Below are 22966 nucleotides of genomic sequence, written 5' to 3'. Positions count from 1 at the left end.
TCCTGCCTTGGAGGTACAACATATGGCTGGCAATGGCGCACAGCTGTATTCCCCTAGTGAAGAGGAAGGAAAATAATTGGGTCCAATCATATGCTCTACCACAACCCCTAACTGGCTATAAAACTTTGGGGGTTAAGTCAACTTCACTCTGCCTTAGTTATTTCATCTGCAAGCCAAGACCCTAGTACTACCACTTAGAACAGTGCCCAGCACAGAGTAAACAGATGAATGTATAGGTGGATGGAAGGGAGGAGGGAAGGGGAATTATTTTCTAATGGGTACAGAGTTTCAGTTTGGGAAGTTGAAAACGTTCTGGAGAGATAAGTGTCAATGGTTGTGAATGGCACAGGACTGTGCATGTAAAATGGTTAACATTTTATGTTACGTGTATTTTACCATAATAAAAAATGTGGGTAGATGGGATCATCTGGGGGGAGCTTGTAAAGGGGGAATGTAGTGGGCAGAAAGGGAAGACCTCAGGAACCAGCAGTGGGGGCAACAGCATTGAGAAAGGGATCTGCATGGGAGACAGAGAAGGGACATTCTGGACAGACAAGTCAAGAGAGGTTGATGTTCTAGGAAGCTACTAGATTCAAGTTAGGAGGGAGTATTAAAGTGTGTGAAGGGTCTGTTTTGCTTGGCTTTGAACCTGAACCTTTTTTCTGGCACCTTGATTTTGGTGAGTCTGCTTTCCTCTGCCAGCTCCTGATGGTGTCATTTCTAGTCACTGCCCATACCTGGCCCAGACTGCCTCAAGGCCAAATCCTGGCCGGGTCTCCTCTCCTGGATCCTTCCTTCCCTTCCCTCCCTAGTTTGTCCTATTATGTCCATTGTTGACATCTCAATAAGACAAATCTTTTTAGATTAAAAAGATACAGAATTAGGGCCATTTTTTTTCTTGTGTCATTTTTATTACTATTTGTGTATATATTTACAATAAAAAACTAAACCTGCCAACTTTGATTTTAAAGATGAGGGATAGTTAGTTTATGGTCAAGATTCTTTTATTAGCAAAAGAGTTGATCTTTTGTTTTAGAACTTTGACTATTTGATAAGTCATAGGGTGGGGAAACTGAAAGCTAAACTTTGAAAGTGGGAAATAAAGAGTGCAATTGCATGGCAGAAATGATCTTTTTTTTTAGCAACAATTACATTTGTACCCCCACGTTTTGAAGAACCTAAAGGGGGCTACCTTGTTCTAGATGACTTCCTCCCCTTTTCTGTTGCTTCTAGACACTGGCCCATCATCACACCAGCCTCAGAGGATTGCACTCAGAGCTCTGGTTTTCCGCTCTGCAAGGAAAAAGGCTTGAGAACTTTGCTTTTTTATTGATTTTATTTCTCCAAGCGTTTTCTTACTAAGTGAATTGACCTTGCACAGTTAACTTGATGTAATCTTAAGAAAACATATGAAGTATGCTTTAGAAAAAAAATACGCATGCTTTAACCAGCCATCTCAGTTGGCAATCATTTTCCACAATAGTCATCCTTTTGGGATGGGGAGGTGGGTTTTTTTTTTTTTTTTTTAAACAAGTGAGTGATTAAATATACATACAAGAGATGCAAACTCTTGCTGACCTCCCTCTGCAACAGCAGCGGTATGGGGGGACAGAGCACTGGGGCAGGTAGGGGTCCTTTCTCCAAGGCTTCAGCTGCCACAGGCTGTTTGGCCATCAGTCCTGGAGTGTCATCCCAGAGGGCATGAACAGTCCATGCACATAAACTTAGCAGCTCCTCCCATAATAACAGCATTTGTGTAACACATCGGAGCGGCTCAAATGCATCCCATGAGAAAGAGGGACTGTTCTTTTGGATTTTTCCCCCCATTTACAGTCAGTCTTTTGAAAGCACAGCACACTGCAGCTGGAGAATCTTCCCCTCCAGGGTTCATCATTTCTAGGCTGTCACCCAGCAGCCCTATAACATAGGGGATACTTTCCAGCCCTCAACTCAACAATGTGAGCATCTGAATAGTTTTTCAATCCCGAAATTGTGGATTTAAAAGAAATAGCGGCTCCATTGCTCTGGGCGCTGCTCCACAGTCCCAGCTGTATTCCTGAACTGATTTTTTTTTTTTGTATTTTTTCCGAAGCTGGAAACGGGGAGGCAGTCAGACAGATTCCTGCATGCGCCCGACCAGGATCCACCCGGCACGCCCACCAGGGGGGGCGTCGCTCTGCCGCAATCAGAGCCATTCTAGCGCCTGAGGCAGAGGCCACAGAGTCATCCTCAGCACCTGGGCAAACTTTACTCCAGTGGAGCCTTGGCTGCGGGAGGGGAAGAGAGAGACAGAGAGGAAGGAGAGGGGGAGGGGTGGAGAAGCAGATGGGCGCCTCTCCTGTGTGCCCTGGCTGGGAATCAAACCCGGGACTCCTGCACGCCAGGCCAACGCTCTGCCACTGAGTCAACCAGCCAGGGCCCTGAATTGATTTTAAAAAAGCAGGTGGTGTCCTGGGACCATTCTCATCTTACCCCCAAGTTAAGCCCCCAGTGTGAATGGGCCTGCACAGGACTGCAGAGACCTACACCAGGCTGTTTTTCCCAGCCAGTGCTAATAAACTTGCCCACTTAACAGCCAACAAATTTGGAGACAGGGATGGTTTCTGATTTGCAGCAGCTGAGTTTCTGTTTTCAGCTCTCCTCACACTGATTTTTCCCTGGGATTTTTGGACAGTTCAGCGTCCCCAAAGCCTCAGATATAGTGTCTAGGAAGGAAAGGTGGTCTAGATGTGTGTGTGTCTCTGTCATTTCCTTTCTTGTGAAGCATTAGCTTTCAGCAGTCACCAACTGTCCCAAGGCCCCTTTCCTAGCAGGCCAGGTGGTGCCCAGACCTAGAGGAGGCCTGGCCGGTGCAGGAGGAGGCTGGGAGGAGGAGGTCTCAGTGGCCAAGAGACCCTGAGGAGCCGAGTCCCTGGAGTTGTTCCCTGGATTCACTCAGGTCCGGTCTGGCCGCTGTATGATTCCACAAGAATTGTGGGAAGCAAAGGCCCTGGGGAAGAGGCTGCTAAGACAGCAATGCTGGACAGAACTTTCTGGAAAACTTCAAGGCTTCCAGGAATTCCAGGCAGCTTCATAGCTAAGAGTCACTGCAGGATGTGGAGAGGCCGCCCTGGGGTAGGTGGGAGAAGGTGACAGTGGGGTTGGAGTCGGGGTGGTTGGACAGGGGTACAGTCCTCAGTCCTTTGTTCTCCATGGAGAATCTCACTCTGAGCTGGGAGAGGCTGCAGAGTCCCCCTCCTCAGGGTCCTGCCCCTGAGGGGAGATGGGCTGACCCCCCTTCACGCGCTTCCACTTCATCCTCCGGTTCTGGAACCACACTTTGACCTGACAAAGGAAGCAAAAGCAGGGTCACTACAACTACCTCCCCAGCTGATGTTCAAGCTAGCCAGGGTGCAGCTCCAGGGACCCTACCTCTAAACACTGCTCGCCCCTCCTCACTCCTCCAAAGTTTCCATGAACTGAGACCAAAGGGAGGAGCCCAGAGGCCTGTCTTGTGTCTCCAGATTAAAAAAAGAAAAAGCCCTAGACAGACATGGGAACAGATTCTCAAGTTCTTATTGGCCCCACCCCCTTTCATACGCCCCACCCCTCATGTGCTACCACCCCTCCCTTTAGCTTCTGTTACCCAAATCAGGAAACAAAGAATTACCAGCCTCATCTTTAGGCTCATTTATAAAAAAAAAACACTGATCAGCTTAGAGGGCTCTGGTCTGCACATTTTCTCATCTGAACTTCAGCATTACCTGAAGAGTGGGGTTATGACCTGTTTTACAGATGGAGACCCAGAGAGGGTGGGAGACATGTCCCATGGGTCACAGGGATAGGAAATAGTAGAGGCAGGATTTGAATCTAAGTACTTCTGATTCTAAATCTAGTACTCTGGCAGAGTGCTTTATCACCTGAAACCTGCTCTCAATATTACTATTGTTGTTATTATTATTATTATTACTATTATTATAGTTTACTTTTGTCAGAGCTTGGGTGTGGGTGGAATTCTCTGAGGGAAAGCCCAAAACAAAGGGCGAGGAAGTTTTTCTCGGCGTGTGCCCAGGAACACGCCGCATACCGGAATCACCTGGAGAACTTATTAGTAATGCAGATCCCAGGCCCACTCATTATTACTGCAGTCTTTTTCTGGAGCTCCAAAACCTGCGTTTTAACCAAGCATCTAGGTGATTCTGATGTACACTCAAGTTGGGGATAACCAGGGGGATGAGAGAGCCCAGGAAATGAGGGATGCCCAGAAGAGGAGGGTCCTCAGGGCTCCTACCTGCCTCTCGGAGAGATCCAGGTTTACAGCGATCTCGTATCTCCGGAGCCGGGTCAGGTAGTTATGGTGAGCAAACTCCGCCTCCAGCTCCCGCAGCTGCTCCTTGGTGAACGCTGTCCTCTCCTTGCGGGCCTTGCTGCCGCCCTCCAGTTTCCCTTGGTTCTCCTGGTTGTCTGGGGGAGAGAGGACCCCAATAGGAAGATATGAGTTTCCAGGGCCTAGGTTCCCTTTCTTTTGTCCTCAAGCAGTGCGGCCAGCTTTCCCTATCTTATTGTTAAAGCATGCTGAGAAAGAACCCACGTTGTCCCTTTATCTTTCCTTCTAGTGTCTAAACGCCCTGAGAATTGGAAAGTTTTTTGGTTCCCATCCTCAGGTGCCAGCGTCCTCACCCCCACTTTTTTATTCCCCAAAGCGCAAGAAGCTGCCTCTGGCTGTTTGATGATCTCTACCACCCAGCTCACCCCAGTCTGACATTAGTAGTGGGCAAGATGCTCTAAAACAGAGGTTCTCTCTCCTCAGCAACATCTGCATTACCTGAGAACTGTTAGAAATGCAAGTCCTGGAGCCTCACTCACCCCGTAGACCTACTGAACAAGAGAGGCTCTGGGAGAGGGGCCCAGCGATCCATTTTAACAAGACTTTCAGGTGATTCTGACATGCATTCAATTTTACAAACAACTGCTCCAAGACCTTGCTAAAAGGGTGTTCTGGTGACAGCGTCAGCAGAAAGCTGGTCAGGCTTGCAGGATCTCAGACACCCCTTCTCCACTACTGAATCAGAATCTGCATTTTAGCAAGAGCACTAAGGGCGGCTGTGTGCACATGTAGGTCAAGAAATGCTGCTTTAAGCTTCTTTCCCCCTTTGACAGTAGGAGTGGTCTGAAAAGTTCATCTATGAAGGAGGCTCCCAGTTAGCCACAGCAGGGTTTCAATCATAACCACTACCTGGGTGCAGGACCTACTCATCACAGTAACCACACTAGCTGAGTTCTAGTACTAGCCTATTTTATAGGTCAGAAAATGAAGCACAGAGAAGTTAAGCCAGTTGTCCAAAGTTCAACCAAGTGCAATCAGCCAGTGAATGGCGGAGGCAGGAATCAAACCCAGGCAGTTCGACTCACATACGGCTCAAATGAAATGTAAGTAGGAAGAGTTTACAAACTGTAAAGTGCTGTACAAATGAAAGGGACTGTACATTATCTCCTGAGTACCGTAACAGGGTTCTACCTTCACGTTTGGTGGTGGTGGGTGGAAAGGCAGCCGGAAAGGAGACCCACACACGTGCATGATTTACTAACAATGGGTGCCACGTGTCCGGGGTAGGACTACAGGAACCTCTTTTCCGGCAAGCTCTAAAAGTTAGGGAAGTCTTTCACTTCCTTGTCCTGGTTTTACAGACATGGAGGCCATGCCTCACAGTCAGGTGCTTTACTGAAAGCCGCACCCAACCCCCTGCCCTTTAAACGGCCCCCATCCCCACCTGGTGTGTGTGTTGTGGGGGAGATTATCTGTTCTGAGACCGAGTCTAAACTGACTGCCAGGCCAGCCCCACAATCCTGGCCAAACAGCCACATTGCAGGCCGGGGAGACCCCTCATCAACCCTGCCTGCCAGTTCCCTTCTCAGCCCTTCCTTCCTTCTGCTTTCCATTCAGTGCCCTTGGGTTTCAGGTTCCTCTTCCTTCGCCTCCGCGTCACGCGGAGCCCGGGAGAAGAGCCGGCGGGGCGGCTCCCAGAGCCAGGAGGCGAGGGGTAAAGCGATTTGGGAGCCCCCCATCCCTGACTCCCGGGTGTAGGGAGGGGTAAGGCGAGTGGGCCCCGCTGGCGTCCCGGGAACCGAGGAGGCGGAGAAGGGGCGGCCCTCGGGGGCTCCCCAATATCCCGATGCCCATGTGCTGGGGGTCGTGGCGCCGGATACGGGTGGGCCGGCTGCGGGGCGCGCAGGGGAGCAGGAAGGGGGCGCGTTCTCCGGCCCGGGATGCTCGCCGGCCGGCCTCTGGCTCCCGGCCGGAGAAGGCCGGTCCAGACCCCTCCGGAAGCGGGAGCGGGGGCTGGAGGGGAAGGACGCGCAGCCCCGGCCGGGTCCCTCAGGAGTCTTCGGCCTTGGCCTCCGCGGGCCGGGGAGGGCGGGCCGGGGAGCGGAGGACGGCCACCGGAGCACAATCCGGCCCGCGGGCCCCCGGAGAGGCCGGGAAACCCGCTCATTTCTTGCCGCCTCCTGTCCGAGGGCTCCGTGTTTTCTAGCCCTTCCCTTTAACAACCGAGGGGATGTAGAACCCTGGATCTCCTTGCTGGAGCCTCTGAGGAAGTCACTTAATTTCTCTGGGCTTCAGTCACCTCATCAAAAATTTGGGGAAAACAAAGCATGTACCTGCCAGGGTTATTGGGAAGACTGGACAAGTTGATGTGTTGGAAATGCTTTTAAAACTTCAAAGTGCTGGAAAATTTTAAGTATATTTCCAATTTTTCAACTCTACAAGATGCCATCTGAGGGGCGGGGGTAACCGCTTAGATGCAGTCACCTCTTTAATCCTCCCCACATATCACCCTTAGGAGTAGATCCCATTATTATCCCCTTTAGCATTGTTACATGGATTTGCGATAATTTGATTAATAACCCCCCACACCGCCACCACCAGGGATGTAACTACCTTTCTCACTTGCTACTGTACCTGGCACGTAGGAAGTACTTGTTAAAATTTTACTAGGTCCTTCTCAGTATACAGAGGAATAATCAGTCTTAGAGAGACCCAGGCCCTTGCTCAGTGCTCTGGGCAGCTTTAAGGTGGCAAAACTGAGATTTGAACCCAGGCCCACCTGACCAAAGCTGAGGCCATCAATGCTGGCATCAGGTTCTCCATCTTGTGGCGGGCAGGCTGGGGGCTGGAGCTGTATCATGGCAGCTCTGCTTGTCTCCACCTCCAGGGCTCCCCTTGAGGGGGCTCATCCTAAGTGGATGCCCACACTCACCCCTTCTCGGAGGGGTACTTATGTGTACACAGGTGCCCTATGGAATCCCAGAGGACAACCCCCTAACCAACCCACCTACTCCTTTACATAATACTCCTGAGAAAGACAAGGGGAAGTAGGAAGAGGACCCCCTTGAGTTGGTCTTAGACTGGTCATGTGGGCAGCTGACCACCGTCAACCAAGCCACTTGCTATATTCACTGTCCTCTCCCATCTCTGTTGTCCTTAGGTAGGTGCTGGGGCCTCGGGATGGGAGAGAAGAGGAAATAGGACAAAGTAACCTGAGCTGGGAAGTCTGAGCCACTGTGTGAACCTTGGGCAATCCCTACTGGGAGGGTGGGATGCTGGCACTAGGAAGACACTTGTCCCTCCACAGCTTCCCAGAGAGGGAAGCACTTTCATCGCTGGTAGACAAGGGCCAGAAGTACTGGAAGTTAGCTATGAAAACTGAACTGGAAGCTATGGTTCTCTTTGTTCTGCAACATTTTCATCAGGATAGAAAAAGACAAAGAAAAATTATGAGCACTTTTGTGCTATTTCTGGCCGGCAGGTGTTCAGTCTGCCAGCTCACATGCACAGTTCATGTGCACACGACCCCTAGGATGGCTTGATCCCAAGAGTATACCATTGTTGGGGAGCCTCCCTCCTTCTCTGGGCCTCAGTTTCCCCGTGTGAAAGTATGGAGTTGGGCTGGGCCTTCTTTCCCTTGGGGAACTGGTGCCAGAGTCCTTTCTCAATACCCCGACATCCTCTTCTCTCCCTACTCCCTCTTCTGTTGAGAACCCCTGGTCTTGAACTGAGGCTCCTTCCCGTTTCAAATATTCTTATCTTGGCCCCTTGTTCTTCCCTTCAGCCAGACCTGGGATCTTGCCTGTCCCAGATCCCCCTCCCCCCAGGCTTCCCAAGATCCTCAGCCTAAAGATCAGGGCTATGCCAGGAAATTTCTCTTTCTCTCTGACATGCAGAACTCATCACCCCAAGCTGAGCACGGAGGAGCTGGGTTTCCAGAGGTGCCCGAGAAACCCCTTGGAGAGCCTGGGCCTTTTCTGGCTCTAAGAAAGAGCTCTTTGACCTTGGGCACGCCTCTTAAGTTCTCGGAGCTTCAGTTTCCTCATCTGCAAAATGAAAATAGCTACATTCACTGTCTTTGGAAGGCTGCTGAGAAGGTCAGAGAAGTTGAGCAAGGTGCGTCTAACACCCGGCACAGTGCGTGGCACACTGCTGAGACTCTGAGAGAGACATCAAGGGGTTTTATTGGAGATGAGGCTGGAGAGATGACACACCGTGGAAGTTAGAGATGATGCTCCTCAAGGTACCATGCCTCCAGAGCTGTGTGAAAGGGACGCCTTTTCCATGTCTGGCATTTTAACTATACATATTTCCCCCTTCCCTACTACTTTTCTATGTCTCTGCTTGGATCTGTGTCTCTGGCCACTATTGGCCACTATTGTGTCAGACTTCCAGGGGGCCATGATTCCAGGCACAGTAACTAGCATTGATTAGACTCACATATCAGGACTCTTGGTCCTGCTTCTTTTTCATGGGCAGTGGGTGCCTCTTCCAGGACTACAGAGGGAGGAGGCTGGTGCTCGGCGGGCTGCCCCAGCCCCTGCCCAACCCTCTGAGCGAGCAGGGCCATGACGGAACAGTCGGCAGTGCCCAGAGAAATGCAAACAGGATGTGTATGTGATTGCGGTTTCCACCATGAGCTTTTACACCACCCAAACTAAATTATTTCATAAATAGCTGTCACTTTTGGCAGACCTTCCTAAATTTAGCAGACAGCTTTATCGGAGCTACAAGGAAGTTCAGACAGACTCTGGGGAACGTGCCTTTTTGGAGTCTTGTATTTCTCCTCCTCAACTCTCACAGCCATTTACATACATTTTCATCCAAGACCAGATAGGAAGCCATACGCCTTGTATTCAAATAACACTTTGCAGTTGACAATGTATTTCTTTTTCCCAGAGATAAACTTCTTTGGGGCTTTCATATATCCTATGGGATCATAGAATAGTAGAGCTGGGAGGGGAGTTAGTGATGATCTAATGCTGCTTTTTCATTTTACAGGTGAGCCTGGAGTAGGCAAGAGACTTGCCTAAAGACACACAGCAAGTCAGTGGCAGAATTGGACCTAGAACCCAGATTTCCTTGACAGGAAGCTGTTTCCATATATTAGGTTGCTTCCTGTTGTATCCTTTTAATAATTCTGTGAGGTAGGTAAAGTATGCATTATCCATTGAAAAGATGAAAAAATCGAGACCCAGAGACTTACCAAAATTCCCTAGGGCCAGTCCAGGAATATAGCCATTATGTCACCCTGTGCTGGGGAAGATGAGGAGCATGGAGGCTGTCCTCACTCCAGGGACAATGTTCGTGTCTGCGTCCAGGTCTGTCTCCCTGGGACTCCTCAGGGAGGAGATATTTGGGGCATGATGTCAGTAGGTGAGACCTTAACAAACCTCTGAAAACAGTGTCTGGCTTCCTTCACAGAGCACACCTTTGACATACTTGTTAATTTTGATACTTTCAACTTCAGAAGAAGGAGTCAAAACCCATTGAAATGGACAATATCCGGATGGAGCCAACGCAAGACCAGTAGAATGCTGGCTTCTAGGACTTTCCTGGCTTCCTGGGCCTGGCCGGCCTTTCTCACTGGGCCCCACCAAACTTCATGTAGGGGCCCTTTTCCTCTCCTGTACATGTGTGAAGAGACATGGGTAGCGCCCCCAACCTCTTGGAGGAGCCCAGCAGCGGGGCTGGGAAATTCTGGGTATATTTTCTAGGGGAGAAGCACATTGGCCTGGAACGGAAATGGCTGGCGTTGCAGCACTCTTTGCCGAGAGTCCCGGGGAGTGGGGGTGGGCAGTGAGGGTGGGGTGGATGGTGGGGAGGAAGAGTCCAATGGGTGGGGTGATGCAATGGGGTGTGGGGCGCCCAGGAAGAGGGGAACAGAGAGGTGAGGCGGAAGGGAGGCAGTGAAAATGAGAGGTGGAGCAGCAGCAAGCCTCCGAGATGGGTTGGGGGGAGGCATGGGCAGCACGGGGCTTTGTTGGTGTTTATAAGTTCCAGATGTCGTCCTTAGCTGTCACCAAAGGAAGTGTGGGCTTCGGGACCCAGACCCCACTGCTCACACTATTCCTCCAACACTGTGTTTAAGGAAAACAGGGAATAACATGAAAAATAAAAGGCTAAGGTGGGGGGTGGGGGAGGAACACTGGCCAGGAGCCAGCGAAGCCTGATTCAGTGAGCAGACAGGGCCCTGGGGAAAGGGGCTGGCTCTGGGGGTCTGCCAGGGCCCTGTCCCCCCCCCCCCCCGCCACTCCCCACCCCCCAAAGAAAATAAAAGGCTGCTTTGCCTCTGGGATCATTCCCACCAGGTGCCCTGATTTATTCAGGCCAGAGAAATAGGTGAGTGAGGTGAGACTCCTAAGCCCCCAGCCTGGCAGGGTGCTAGGTAGGGCTGAGATAGCCCTTTGACTGACCTTGTCATGGCCTACGGGCTCATGACATAATGGCTATATTCCTGGACTGGTCCTTCCATCTTAGTAGCTGGTTAGAACCCTGCTGCCTCAGTGGAAACCGACTTTCTCCAGAACTTCCAGAATGTGTCTGGCAGGGCCTGAGCAGACCCAGGCCCAGGGTTTGTGCTGAGGCTCCTTAGTTCAGACACTGGCCAGTACCTGGGGTCCTGCTTTGGGCCTGTCCGAAAAGGAGAAGAAGGAGCTCTCACCGCCAGAAGGGCAGAGCGTGAGGTTTCTGTTCCTCCTCCCGAGCTGGCCACGCTGGAACCTAAGGTTTCTTCTTAGCAGGGGGTTCTAGGGGTGGAGTTGGGATGAGAGGGGCTGCAGCCACTCTCAGCCCTGAAACCACACCCTCTCCAGCACTGCAGTGACCCTTGACCAGTGAGCCTACAGAGGCAGGTAGGCCCCGCTGGTGGACGGCTGCAAAGGCTCCGTTTGAGCTTAGGTCACAGCCGAGTTTGAACATGGGCAACCTGAAAAGCAGCCCGAATCAGGGAAGACTTTGAAAAGAGAAGAGTGCTCATTTGCAGGTTTGGGGAGAATGGTTGAGGGGTTACAAATTGCTGGCTGTGGTCTTTATATCTATGATCTCACCGAGTCCTGCCGCAACCCTATGCTAAAACATCATCCTCATTTTTCGGAGGAGTAGATTGGGACTCAGTTCACACAGCCAAGATGTTGTGGGTCCAGGGCTTGAACCAGGCCTGCCCTGTTAGTACCACGGCCCAGCAAGGCGGTGGGGGTGGATACAAACAAGATCTCCCAGTGTGGTACTCAGCATCAATCACTCTGGTGACCAGGTGACACTCACTGAAGTCCATTTATTTATTTATTTATTTATTTATTTATTTTTACAGAGACACAGAGAGAGTCAGAGAGAGGGATAGATAGAGACAGACAGACAGGAACGGAGAGAGATGAGAAGCAACAATCATCAGTTTTTTGTTGCGACACCTTAGTTGTTCTGAAGTCCATTTATTTTGTTGTCACCTTATTTCCTTCTTCCTCTGTCAAAGAGTCTACTTCTTTAAAGACTCATTTCTATAACTGTGTCTACTTTTTAAAATCTCTCTTTGTGGGGCCTGACCTGTGGTGGCACAGTGGGATAAAGCATCGACCTGGAACACTGAGGTTGCCGGTTCAAAGCCTTGGGCTCGCCTGGTCAAGGCACATATGGGAGTTGATGCTTCCTGCTCCTCCCCCTTCTCTCTCTCTCTCACTCCTCTTTCTCTAAAAATCAATAAATAAAATTAAAATAAATAAATAAATAAATAAATAAATAAAATCTCTCTTTGTGGGTAGAAGATAAGAACGCAGGGATCTGCCCTGTGGGAGCGGACAGGCTCCGGTGGCACTGGGACACAGGGCTGGGAAAGCTCTCGTCAGGCCTGCCTCTGAGATGCTGCTTTCACTAAGGGGGTTTGCACAGGAACAATTGTGCCACTGCTGAAACCCCTGTCCTTGTCCCTGTACCCCCTGTTTATGGGCTGAATTGTGTCCCTCCTACCTGGTTCATATTTTGAAGTTCTAACGCCCAATCCTTCAGAATGTGACTATATTTGGAGACAGGGCCTTTAAAGAGATAATTAAATTAAAATGAGGCCAATCTGGCTGGTGTCTTTATAAGAAGAGTTGTTGATTAGGAAATATAGACAGACATCAACTATTTCTACATAGAGAGGAGAGACCACATGAGAATATGGCAAGAAGGTGGCCATTGGCAAGCCAAGGCGAGAAGCCTCAGGAGAAATCAAACCTGCCAACATCTTGATCTTTAACTTTTAGCTTCCAGAACTGTGTGAAAATAAACGTCTGTCATTTAAGCCACCAAGTCTATGGTATTTTGTTTTGACAGCCTGAGCAGACTAAGACAGCCCCTAATTCCCCGTAGCCAGTGCTTCCCACCGAGGAGAGGGAGCAAAGCCACGAGGGGTGCTTGGCCAGGCTGATGCTAGCCCATAGGGACCTCTCTGTAAATCAGAAAGAGGTGGCCTTTCCTCTAGTCTGGAGAACACAGCCACATGAGCATGTGGCATCTGGGCTGTGGAAGTCCCCCTAACTGCTCTGCCACAGTGGGGCCACTTTATTGCTCAGCCACAGCACCTCCACTTGTTTTCCATGGTGGCCCTGGTACCTGGGAGCTGACCTCAGTACCCCGTGGGGGACTCCTGCAGAGTCAGCCCTGCCTGCATGTGGTTGTTTATATGTCTTTCTGACCCCAGCACTCAGCCTGACCCTGGACAAGTTTTATGATTGAAGTCTGGCTCTCTGCACACTTTTTCCTGAGTGAGACTGTAAAGGTTCTGATGCATTTTACAGAAGCACATCACACATGGTGGAAACCCTTATGCCGGGGGGTAGAGCCAACCTCAGAGAGAAGGTGAGAAAATGGATGAATGAATGCCAGGCTGCAATACAGACTATTGGTCAGACATTGGATGAGCGTCTTCTGTGTGCAAATGTTTCAGTAGATTCTAAGGAGACTTCACAGTGAATTAGATATATTTTGGCCCTCCAGGCACTTCAATTTTAGGGAGAAAGTCAGCCACAAGCACCTATAACTCTGGATGCAAGACCAACTGAGCTGTGATGCTAAAATGAGGTATAAACAGGGCTTGCTGTGTGTATGTGGGGAAGGAGGTCAAGAAAGAATTCTTAGATACGCAACAAACTAGAAATAGAAGGAAATTATCTCAACATAATAAAGACCTTATATGGAAACCCTATAGCTAACATCATGCTCAGTGGTGAAAAACTGAAAGCTTTTTCTTTAAGATCAAGAACAGGACAAGGATGTCCAATGTCACCACGTCTATTCAATATAACATTGGAAATTCTAGCCAGAGCAATCAAGCAAGAAAAAGAAAATAAAGTTGTCTGAATTGAAAATGAAAAAGTAAAATAATCTGTTTGCAGATGACATAATATTGTTTGTGGAAAACTCTAAAGATTCCACAAAAACTCCCTTAGATCCTGGCCGGTTGGCTCAGTGGTAGAGCATCGGCCTGGTGTGCAGGAGTCCTGGGTACGATTCCCGGTCAGGGCACACAGGAGAAGTGCCCATCTGCTTCTCCACTCCTCCCTCTCTCCTTCCTCTCTGTCTCTCTCTTCCCCTCCCGCAGCCAAGGCTCCATTGGAGCAAAGTTGGCCCGGGCGCTGAGGATGGCTCTATGGCCTCTGCCTCAGGCACTAGAATGGCTCTGGTTGCAACAGAGCGATGCCCCAGAAGGGCAGAGCATCGCCCCCTGGTGGGCGTGCCAGGTGGATCCTGGTCAGGCGCATGCGGGAGTCTATCTGACTGCCTCCCCGTTTCCAACTTCAGAAAAATACAAAACAAAACAACAACAAAAAAAACCCCAACTCCCTTAGAACTAATAAACCAATTCAATAAAGTTGCAGGATGTAAAAATCAACACACAAAAACCAGTTGCATTTCTATACATTAGCAATGAGCAATCTGAAAAGAAAATTAAGAAAACAATTTACATTTACAATAGCATCAAATAGAAGAAAATACTTAGGAATAAACTTAACTAAACTAAGGAGGTGAAAGACTTATACTGTTAAAATTACAAGTCACTGCTGAAAGAAATTAAAGACAAATAAATGGAAAGATAGCCTATGTTTATAGATTGGGAAACTTACTATTGTTAAAATGTCCATACAGCCCAAAGTGATCTACAGATTCAATGCAATCCCTATCAATTTCCAATGGCATTTTTTTGGTGCAAAAATAGAAAAAAAAATTATCCTAAAATTTATATGGACTCTCAAAGGACCTTGAAGAAACAGAATAATCTTGAGAAAGAAAAGATGGAGTCACAATTCCTGACTTAAAACTACATTACAAAGCTACAGTAATTAAAACAGTATGGTATTGAAAATAAAGACAGACATATAGCTCAATAGAATAGAATAGATGCCCAGAAGTTAACCCTCACATATATGAGCAAATATCTCCAACAGAGGTGCCAGATTACATGAGAGGGAAAGGACAGTCTTTCCCAAATGATATTGGGAAAACTGGATATCAATAGGCAACAGAATGAAGTTATACATTTATTTAAAAATTAACTCAAAATAGATTAAGGACTTAAACATAAACCTAAAGCTATAAAACTCCTAGAAGAAAACATGGAAGAAAAACTTCATGACATTGGGTTTAGCAATAATTCCTTGGATATGCCACCAAAAACACAGGCAACTAAAGCAAACATAGACAAATGGGACTATATCAAACTTAGAAATTTTGGTGCAGCAAAGGGAACAATCAATAGATGAAAAGGCAACCTACAGAATGGAGAAAATATATGCAATTCATGTATCTGATAAGGACTTAATATCCAGACTATATAAAAAACTCCTACAAGTCAACAACAAAAGTCAAATAATACAATTAAAAATGGGCAAAGGACTTGAATAAACATTTCTCCAAAGAAGCTATACAACTGACCTGTGGTGGCGCAGTGGATAAAGCGTCGACCTGGAATGCTGAGGCTGCCTGTTCGAAACCCTGGGCTTGCCTGGTCAAGGCACATATGGGAGTTGATGCTTCCTGCTCCTCCCCCTTCTCTCTCTCTCTCTCTCTCTCTCTCCCCTCCTCCCTCCCCTTTCTAAAATGAATAAAAATAAAATCTTTTAAAAAAATAAAGACATACAAATGGCCAACAAGCATATGAAAAGAGACTCAACATCAATCATTAGGGAAATGCAAATCAAAGAGATCACTTCATATCCATTAGGCAGGCCACCACCACCACTACCACCACCACCACACCACAAAAAACAGACCCAGAAAATAAGTTTTGGTGAGGATGTGGAGAATTTGAAACAAGTTGGTGGACTTGTCAAATGGTACAGTGGCGATGGAGAAGAGTATAGAGGTACCTCAAAAAACTAAAAATAGAATCATGTGGTCCAGCAATCCCACTTTTGGGTAAAATTCCAAAATAATTCAAAAGTAGGATCTTGAAGAAATCTCCGTACACCATGTTCATTGCAGAATTATTTAGAATAGCCAAGAGGTGGAAGTGACTCAAGTGTCTGTCCATCAACAGATGAATAGATGGATAAATAAAATGTGATATATATACACACACTAAAAATATTCAGCCTTAAAGAGAAGGAAATTCTGTTATAATGCTATGACATGAATGAACCCCAAGGACATTATATTAAGTAAAATAAGCTAGTCACAAAAAGACAAATACTGCATAATTCCACTTATATGAGGTATCTAAAGTAGTCAAACTCTCAGAAACAGAAAATAGAATGCTGGTTTCCAGGCCTGGATTAAAGGAAGTTGTCATTCGACGGGTATAGAATTTCAGTTTTACAAGATAAAACAGTTCTAGAGATCTGTTGTACAACAATTTTCATATAGTTAACGCTATGACACTATTAACACTTAAGAAATGATTATGATGGTAAATTTCTGTTATGTGTTTTTGACCATAATAAAATAAGAAAGAAAAGGAGATTTCAAATACAAGATGTCCCATGATAAGAAATCTTAGACATGGTCATAAACTGTATTTAGAAAATCAGCACAGGTTCTAGTGGATACTAACTACAGTTTGAAATTTCTTAACTTTAATTTTCACTGAAATGATGCTATATACAAGTGGAGTCATCAATTAAAAAAAAGAAAGAACTCTTGGCCCTGGCCAATTGGCTCAACCGTAGAGCGTTGGCCTGGCATGTGGAAGTCCTGGGTTTGATTTCCGGCCAGGGCACACAGGAGAAGCACCCATCTGCTTCTCCACCCTTCTCCCTCTACTTTTTTATTTTTATAGAGACAGAGGGAGAGTCAGAGAGAGGGACAGACAGGAACTGAGAGAGATGAGAAGTTTTTGTTGTGACAGTTTAGTTGTTCATTGACCAGGGGGCTACAGCAGACCGAGTAACCCCTAGCTCGAGACATCGACCTTAGGTCCAAGCTGGTGAGCTCTGTTCAAACCAGATGAGCCCTCGCTCAAGCTGGTGACCTCAGGGTCTCAAACCTGGGTCCTCCGCATCCCAGTCTGACGCTCTATCCACTGCGCCACCACCTGGTCAGGCCCCCCCCCCTCCTTCCTCTCAATCTCTTTATTCTCCTCCCACAGCCAAGGCCCCATTGGAGCAAAGTTGGCCCCGGTGCTGAGGATGGCTCCATGGCCCCTCCACCTCACGCACTAGAATGGCTTCCAGCCGCAACTGAGCAACACCTCAGCTGGGCAGAGCATCGCCCCCTAGTGGGCATGCCGGGTGGATCCCGGTCGGGCACATGTGGGAGTCTGACTGCCTCCCCGCTTCTAACTTTGGAAAAATACAAAAAAAAAAAAAAAAAAAAAAAAAAAAAAAAAAAGAAAGAAAAGTAAAGAAAAGAACCAGAGGAAAAAAAAAGAGAAAGAATTCTTGAACGGGACAATTTTCAAGTTGGATGTTCAAATAAGCGGGATGTCAATCGGCAATAAGAATGGAAGGGAGTAAGGGGGAAGAGAAAGGTGTACAGCAAGTTGGGTGCGGGGAGAAAAAACAGAGTGTGTTTGCAAGGCAAGTAAACTGGTGTGGCCCTGGCAAGGTGAGTGGAGGTGGAGTTGGAGGTGGAGGTGGGAGGGGTGGCCTCTAAACTTTTCTCTCATCTGTTCAGGTGAGAGAAAGGGCAAAAGGGACCAATCTGCGGAGGATCTTAAACCTCAGGCAAAGTGGGAGTTCACCCGGTGGGTGCAGGCAGGCAGAAATGAGGTCTTGCAGAGGAGAAACGGGGAATGTAGAGCTGTGGGGAGGCACACGCGTTGGAGCTGAGGGTGGACGGGGCAAAGTGAGTCTGATGAAGGCCGGGTGAGCACGTGAGAGCCCAGCCAGCCTTGCTGAGCCCAGGAACGGGGGCTCTCCCCGGTGGGGATCAGATTCACCTGCAGCCAGGCCGATCACGCGCGACCTTCCCTTGAACCCCGTCAGGAAATCACCGAGAAATCCCTCAACCCCATAAATTAAAAACAACCACGGTAGCAATGACAGATTGGGGGCAAACAACAGTGGCCTCGCAGCTGTCCGTGCCAGCGGGGGTCTTTCACACCCACTGGCCCAGGGCAGGGAGTGGCTGGGGTGCGATAACATCACACTGGTCTCCTAAATCAGTTTTGTGCTGTGAACTCAAGAAGGCCTTAGGACCTCCGCTTTCTTGATCATTTACTTGAGCAAATCAGCCCCACTTCCAGTAGGAGCAGTTGGGGCTGGCAGAGGAAGGAGAGGGGAGAGCAGAGAACATTCCTCTTGAAACAGACTTGCAGTTAGTATGGGATGCATTCACCGGGCACAACCCAACCCCCCCCCTCCCCTCCCCGGCCCCCAGCAGATCTCTGAGCTCCAAGTTCCTAATTGATGACAACTGGATTCTTAGGACCAACAATGATTATAAGAGGTTCTCACATTTTACACCCCAGACTCAGGAATTTCTGAGACAGTGTACATGGAATATTCAGTTCCATGAATAATAGGGAAATTTAACAGAAGCCTGGTCCTGGAAATATGGACCTAATGCCATTTTGAGCTTCTATTTATTGAATTTATGGACCAGGCAATGTTAATCTTGCGGACCATTGCATTTAACCTTCACAATCACTCTGTGTGGAAGGCGCTATTGTTATAGTAGTTTCATTTTACAGCTGGGGATACTGAGGCTCTAAGAAGTTAAGAATTTTCCCAAAGTCATGCAGTCAAAAGTTGCAGGGCCGACTCTGCAACCTGTCTGCCAGGCTGTGAAGCACTACAGAAAACACGTATGTGATCGATGCTGGTTATCCTTCCAGAGATGGCTCAGCAGGAGCCGGGAGAGGCGTGTAAGGCACTCACACAGAGTACAAAATGCAAGGGGCACCTAAAACCCCATTAAATCAAGAGAAATCATATTTTAATGCAATGTTTTTAAAAATAAAAATGAATGCAAAAAATCCATGATGAATAAGATATCAAAATTTTAAATAAGAATCCAACCAGTGACTCAGGATTGGTGGGGTGAAAGGGGGGGTCCTTTGTGGGTTTGTCTCCTGTGAACAGATTCCTGGAGTGGGTAGTGAGCCTTGCCCACCGCTTTCCCCTTTCTTTATTTTTAGGCTCTTACAACACTGATCCTTCCTGGCTCCTTCCCCTCCAGTTAAATCCCAAAGGAAGATTTAAAGCAACTAACAGGGTGATAAAGATTTCCGTGCTGAACAGAGAGTGGGTCTGGAACCCCAGGGAATGAATGAAAGTCTGCTTGCTGTGCTCTGCCTCATGTGACTGTTGCCATTGCTGCTGCTCCTGAGGGGACCTCCTGTATGAGAGCCTTCCTGACCCTTTGAAGAGGACAGGAAATTCAGTAGAGGGTGTCCATGTCCTCTTGGGGTGGTCAGCTGTTTGGCACGTGAGCTTCCTCCCTAATGCAGTGCCATGGGCCACTGGCCAAAAGGAAGGACGTGCGTTTGGGTCTTGCTGAAATACGGAATGATTTTTCCTAAGCCCAGCCCATGGCTTTGCCCAGCCCTTCCCAATGCCTTGGCTCCCAGTTCCCTGGAAAGTGGCTGGAGGCAGCCGAGGAAGGTGTGGGCAGAGATGGTGGCCGGCGGCGCCATGGAGGGGAGTGCTTGCTCTTCAACCAGGCTCAGAGCCAAGTTGCTGAGAGCTCCTTGGAGAGAAACACAAAGTGCCCATTCTCGGCACGTCTCCAACCAGGGCTGGGAATAGTTGAGGATTTAACTGGTTGGAAATTTAAAGGGCCCTTCTGTTGAGTAGCCAGGAGGGCTGTGGTCATTATCATCCATTGTGAGAGCGTTGAGGGACTTCTTCAAGCATGTTTCAAAATCCTCATATTTCAAAATGAGGCTTGTGCTTGAAATCTACTGAAGGGTGTGGGATTTGTGTCTGAAGTTCAGGGTTTGAGCTTGCTTCTAGGATGACAAACTGTCATGGTTTGCCGGGGGCTGAGGGATTTCCTGGGACACTGGACACTTTCAATGATAAAATCAGAAAAGTCCTGGGCATATTGACATGAGTGGGATACTCTGTTTAGACTCCACTCTAGCCGTAATCCCCTCAATCTTTTCCACATATATAGAACCTACTGATAAGACCTGCTGGGCTTACCTTGCAAACTGGTGGGACTCAAAAGGCATAATGTATGTTCTCTGCCTCACCTTCAACCTCCCTGATTGTAACACCTCTGCTGTCAGTGGCATCTGTAGACCTCTCCTCCCTGTCAGTTTGAGCTTTTTGAGGGAGGTAGGGTGGGGAGGGGCTTCAACTCTGCATCCCTAGGGCCTTGGCCAGAGCTTGGCAAAAATAATAATAATAATAATAATAATAATAATAATAATAATAATAAAACAAAATAAAAAATGCTTGGGAAATCGTACTACATTGAAAGTGCCTTGTAAAGCAAAGCACAGAATGTTATCATTGGTTGGTTGACATTCATTTTCTACCTGCCTCTGGTTAGTCCCATGAGAAAGAAGGTCCTCTATAGGTTCACATAAACAGATGTTGCCCCAAGAATGGCTGTCAGGAAGGCACAGTGGGCAGTGGGGGCAGGAGACATGGGCACTGCCTTATGGGGCCAGGGAACCAGACAAAAGGTGAACAGGCAGTGAAAGAAGCCAGGGAGGGCCCTGTGGGGAGATGTAGAAACTATAGGTCCCGACCACAGGGAGAAGATGGAATTTAGCTGGGGTCTTAACAAGGGGGCCAGCTCCTGCCTCTGGCCTCTGGGACTCCAGCGCTGAACTGGGCTTTACCTGCATTCTGAGGTCCAGGGCTTGCCCTTGGCTGCCTGCCTCCTCGACTCTCCTCAAATCTGGTGATCCCTCAGAAGGGCCTCCCCTGGGGGCCACCCAGACCTTAGCATGCTGAGCTGCCCCCTTGGCCTGAGTGCTCAGCTGTAGGGCAATACCTTGTGGGCCATCTACCCCAAATTTCAGCACTTCATTCCCCGTCACTCCTGTCTTCTCCCTTCCCAACCTCTAGGCTCCTGGAGACATAGGTCCTCACTCTGCCTGACCCCTAGGGTTCCAGCCCTGGTTCTAGCCTCCAAACTTCCATCTCAGCTGACTCTGTGGTGAGCAAACTCTGTGGCTCTGGGACCATTTGGAGCCAGCTGGAACATGGTGGGAGAAGCATGACCCAGAGGCAGCCCGGGTTCAGGAAAGTCCCTCTCTAGCCCTTGCCAGCCTACACCGAGGCTCCATCCTGTATGGCCTTCAAATCTTTGTGGATCCTGTTTCATTCTCTTGCTGGATCATTCTTCCTGGGGCCCAGGAGTGCTGGGGACACAGACAGCCTCCATCACCAGAGAATCCTAGAACTCAGAGTAGGAGAAACTCCAAAGGTAACTCCTGTCTTTGAACAGGTTAGATAGTATGGTCAGGGCAGTTAGGCTCAGAGAAGGCAAGAAACCTCCCCAAGGTCACACAGTAAAAGAATGATCAGCTGTTCTTCAGCCACCTACCTGAACTCTCCTTTTTCCGTCTGGTTGACTTCTTCTCCGTCTCATTGGCAGTGCTCCCAAGGACTTCGTAGTCCTCACCTGGGCCTCTCGTGGCATCCACCAGGCCTGGGCTGCTAGCCCCCAACTCCCTGGAGCCCCCAGTTGGGACGGGGTTGAGCCTGCGCCGGGCCTCCGAGACAGAAAAGTTCCAGTCGGGGGGATGTGGGAAGGCGGGGTGCTGCTCAGTGAAGACTCGCTCCTCCTGGGGCAGGCTGTGCGGGGTGGCCGCCAGGCAGGAGGCCGAGAAGTCGGGGTATGCTGCTGTCGCCGGGAAGTCTGGTTTCTGGTGGAAGGAGAACGGGGTTGGCGGGTAGTGGGGTAGCCCTGAGGCCCCAATGCCTTCGGAGTGGGGATTTCGAAGGCAGCCCCAGACAGGGGCTGGGGGGTGGGGGCTCCTCATGCAGCTGCTGGCCACGGGATCCATCTGCCGTCTGCTGCACGCCTCAGTCTTTCAAAGGTTTGATTCTTACACTTTTTATATTCAAATTTTTAAAAATGAGAAAAAAAAATTAAATAGGAGGGAAAAATGTCCCACAGAAAGTTCACTCCAGGAACCAAAACAAAAACCAAAACTAAAGTCTCTTTTAAAGTCCACACACGTGCGGCCAGCTACACGTATGTGTGTGTGCGCACACTTATGTCCGACTTCACTCCTGGCTTCCTGCCCCACCACCACCCCACCGCCTGCCTGCCTATTGGGGTCCCCTGAACGTGTATTGGTCGCCGATGACACTGAACATTTTCACTGTCCCAGCCCAGACGCACCAGCTGATGGACTGCTCGTCCGGGAGCCCGCAGCGAATGCCTGCAGAGGGCTGGACCAGGGCTGCTGAGACACACTTTTAAATGCTGCGGTGGGGAGAGAGTGACAAATTTCTGAAGTGAAATGTGAGAGAGGAGAGGGAGGGGTTAACCCGCACCCACACGATCGCCTCCAACCAAAACCCGAGCAGGCAACTATTAATCATCAGAAACCTTATATGCACATCTAATGGGATTTGCAGATGGAGACTTTTAAAGAAACATTGTCTGTATTTTTTTTTAAGGAGAGAGAGCAGCTCACACACACAACTTCTTTAATGTGCCTCCTGTAACACTATGAAGTTATTTTATTGCACTGTTAACAAAATTCCCGAAGTCTTGGACTTGGAAAAAGCCTTAAGTCAGGTCCAGAATCCATCAAGTGCCAAATTCCAGGGAGTGAAGCAGGGAATAAGTGCAAGAGACAAGTTTGCTGATTGCATTTGATTTAAAGGCCCCTCTACCGCTGCTTGCAAAAAGGAAGCTGGATTAAAAGAAATCTTTTTTTTTTTTTTTTGCAAGTCTCATGGCCCACTAGGGTCTGTGGTATAGAGAAAGACACACTCCAGAAAAAAAAATTATTTCTCTCTGCCTGAAGTGACATTCTCAACTTTCTCAGTAACTGGAAAAAAAAAAAAAAAAATCAGATTCTTCCTTCCGCTCTTTAACTCCCAACTTAATGCCAATTAGCCACACTCTTCTCTAGAGGGGTTTCAAGTTATTTATCTCCAGGGCAAAGAAAAGGCTCTTAGATAAGTCCTTGAAGTTTCCTCTGGCCTCCCCCACCTGCTCCCTGGCCCCCTAACCTTCACCCACCTGCTTCCCCCTCCCATCACCAGGGGCCAAATCTTCCATGAACTCTGGGGCACGGCAATAAGAATCAGGGGTAGTCTCATTCCCAAA

The 22966-nt window shown here is 48.6% G+C and overlaps 1 protein-coding gene and 1 long non-coding RNA gene across 4 annotated transcripts; one reads left to right on the top strand and one right to left on the bottom strand.

Moving 5' to 3' along the window:
• Positions 1–1509: 1509 nt before the first annotated feature.
• On the bottom strand, positions 1510–22064 carry MEOX1 (mesenchyme homeobox 1). 2 transcript variants are annotated; one of them, XM_066255402.1, is made up of 3 exons: positions 21224–22064; positions 4271–4443; positions 1510–3324 (listed from the first exon to the last, which is right to left on the bottom strand). In XM_066255402.1, the coding sequence occupies exons 1-3, from the start codon at positions 21684–21686 to the stop codon at positions 3202–3204; spliced, it is 759 nt and encodes a 252-aa protein (XP_066111499.1). In that variant the 5' UTR covers positions 21687–22064; the 3' UTR covers positions 1510–3201. The 2 variants fall into 2 exon arrangements, with proteins under 2 accessions (XP_066111499.1, XP_066111500.1); XM_066255403.1 differs by lacking the exon at positions 4271–4443.
• On the top strand, positions 5966–10082 carry LOC136323559 (uncharacterized). Of its 2 annotated transcripts, none has more exons than XR_010728987.1 (4): positions 5966–6020; positions 8203–8549; positions 9308–9429; positions 9712–10082. It is a non-coding gene; the product is annotated as an uncharacterized lncRNA (long non-coding RNA). The 2 variants fall into 2 exon arrangements; XR_010728986.1 differs by having other exon boundaries at positions 9308–9627; positions 9731–10082.
• Positions 22065–22966: the final 902 nt, after the last annotated feature.

This window comes from Saccopteryx bilineata, chromosome 2 (genome assembly GCF_036850765.1).
Source record: "Saccopteryx bilineata isolate mSacBil1 chromosome 2, mSacBil1_pri_phased_curated, whole genome shotgun sequence".
NCBI classification, from domain to species: domain Eukaryota; kingdom Metazoa; phylum Chordata; class Mammalia; order Chiroptera; family Emballonuridae; genus Saccopteryx; species Saccopteryx bilineata.
The sequence above is the reverse complement of the archived record's forward strand: the minus strand, read 5'-3'. Positions and strand labels throughout refer to the sequence as shown.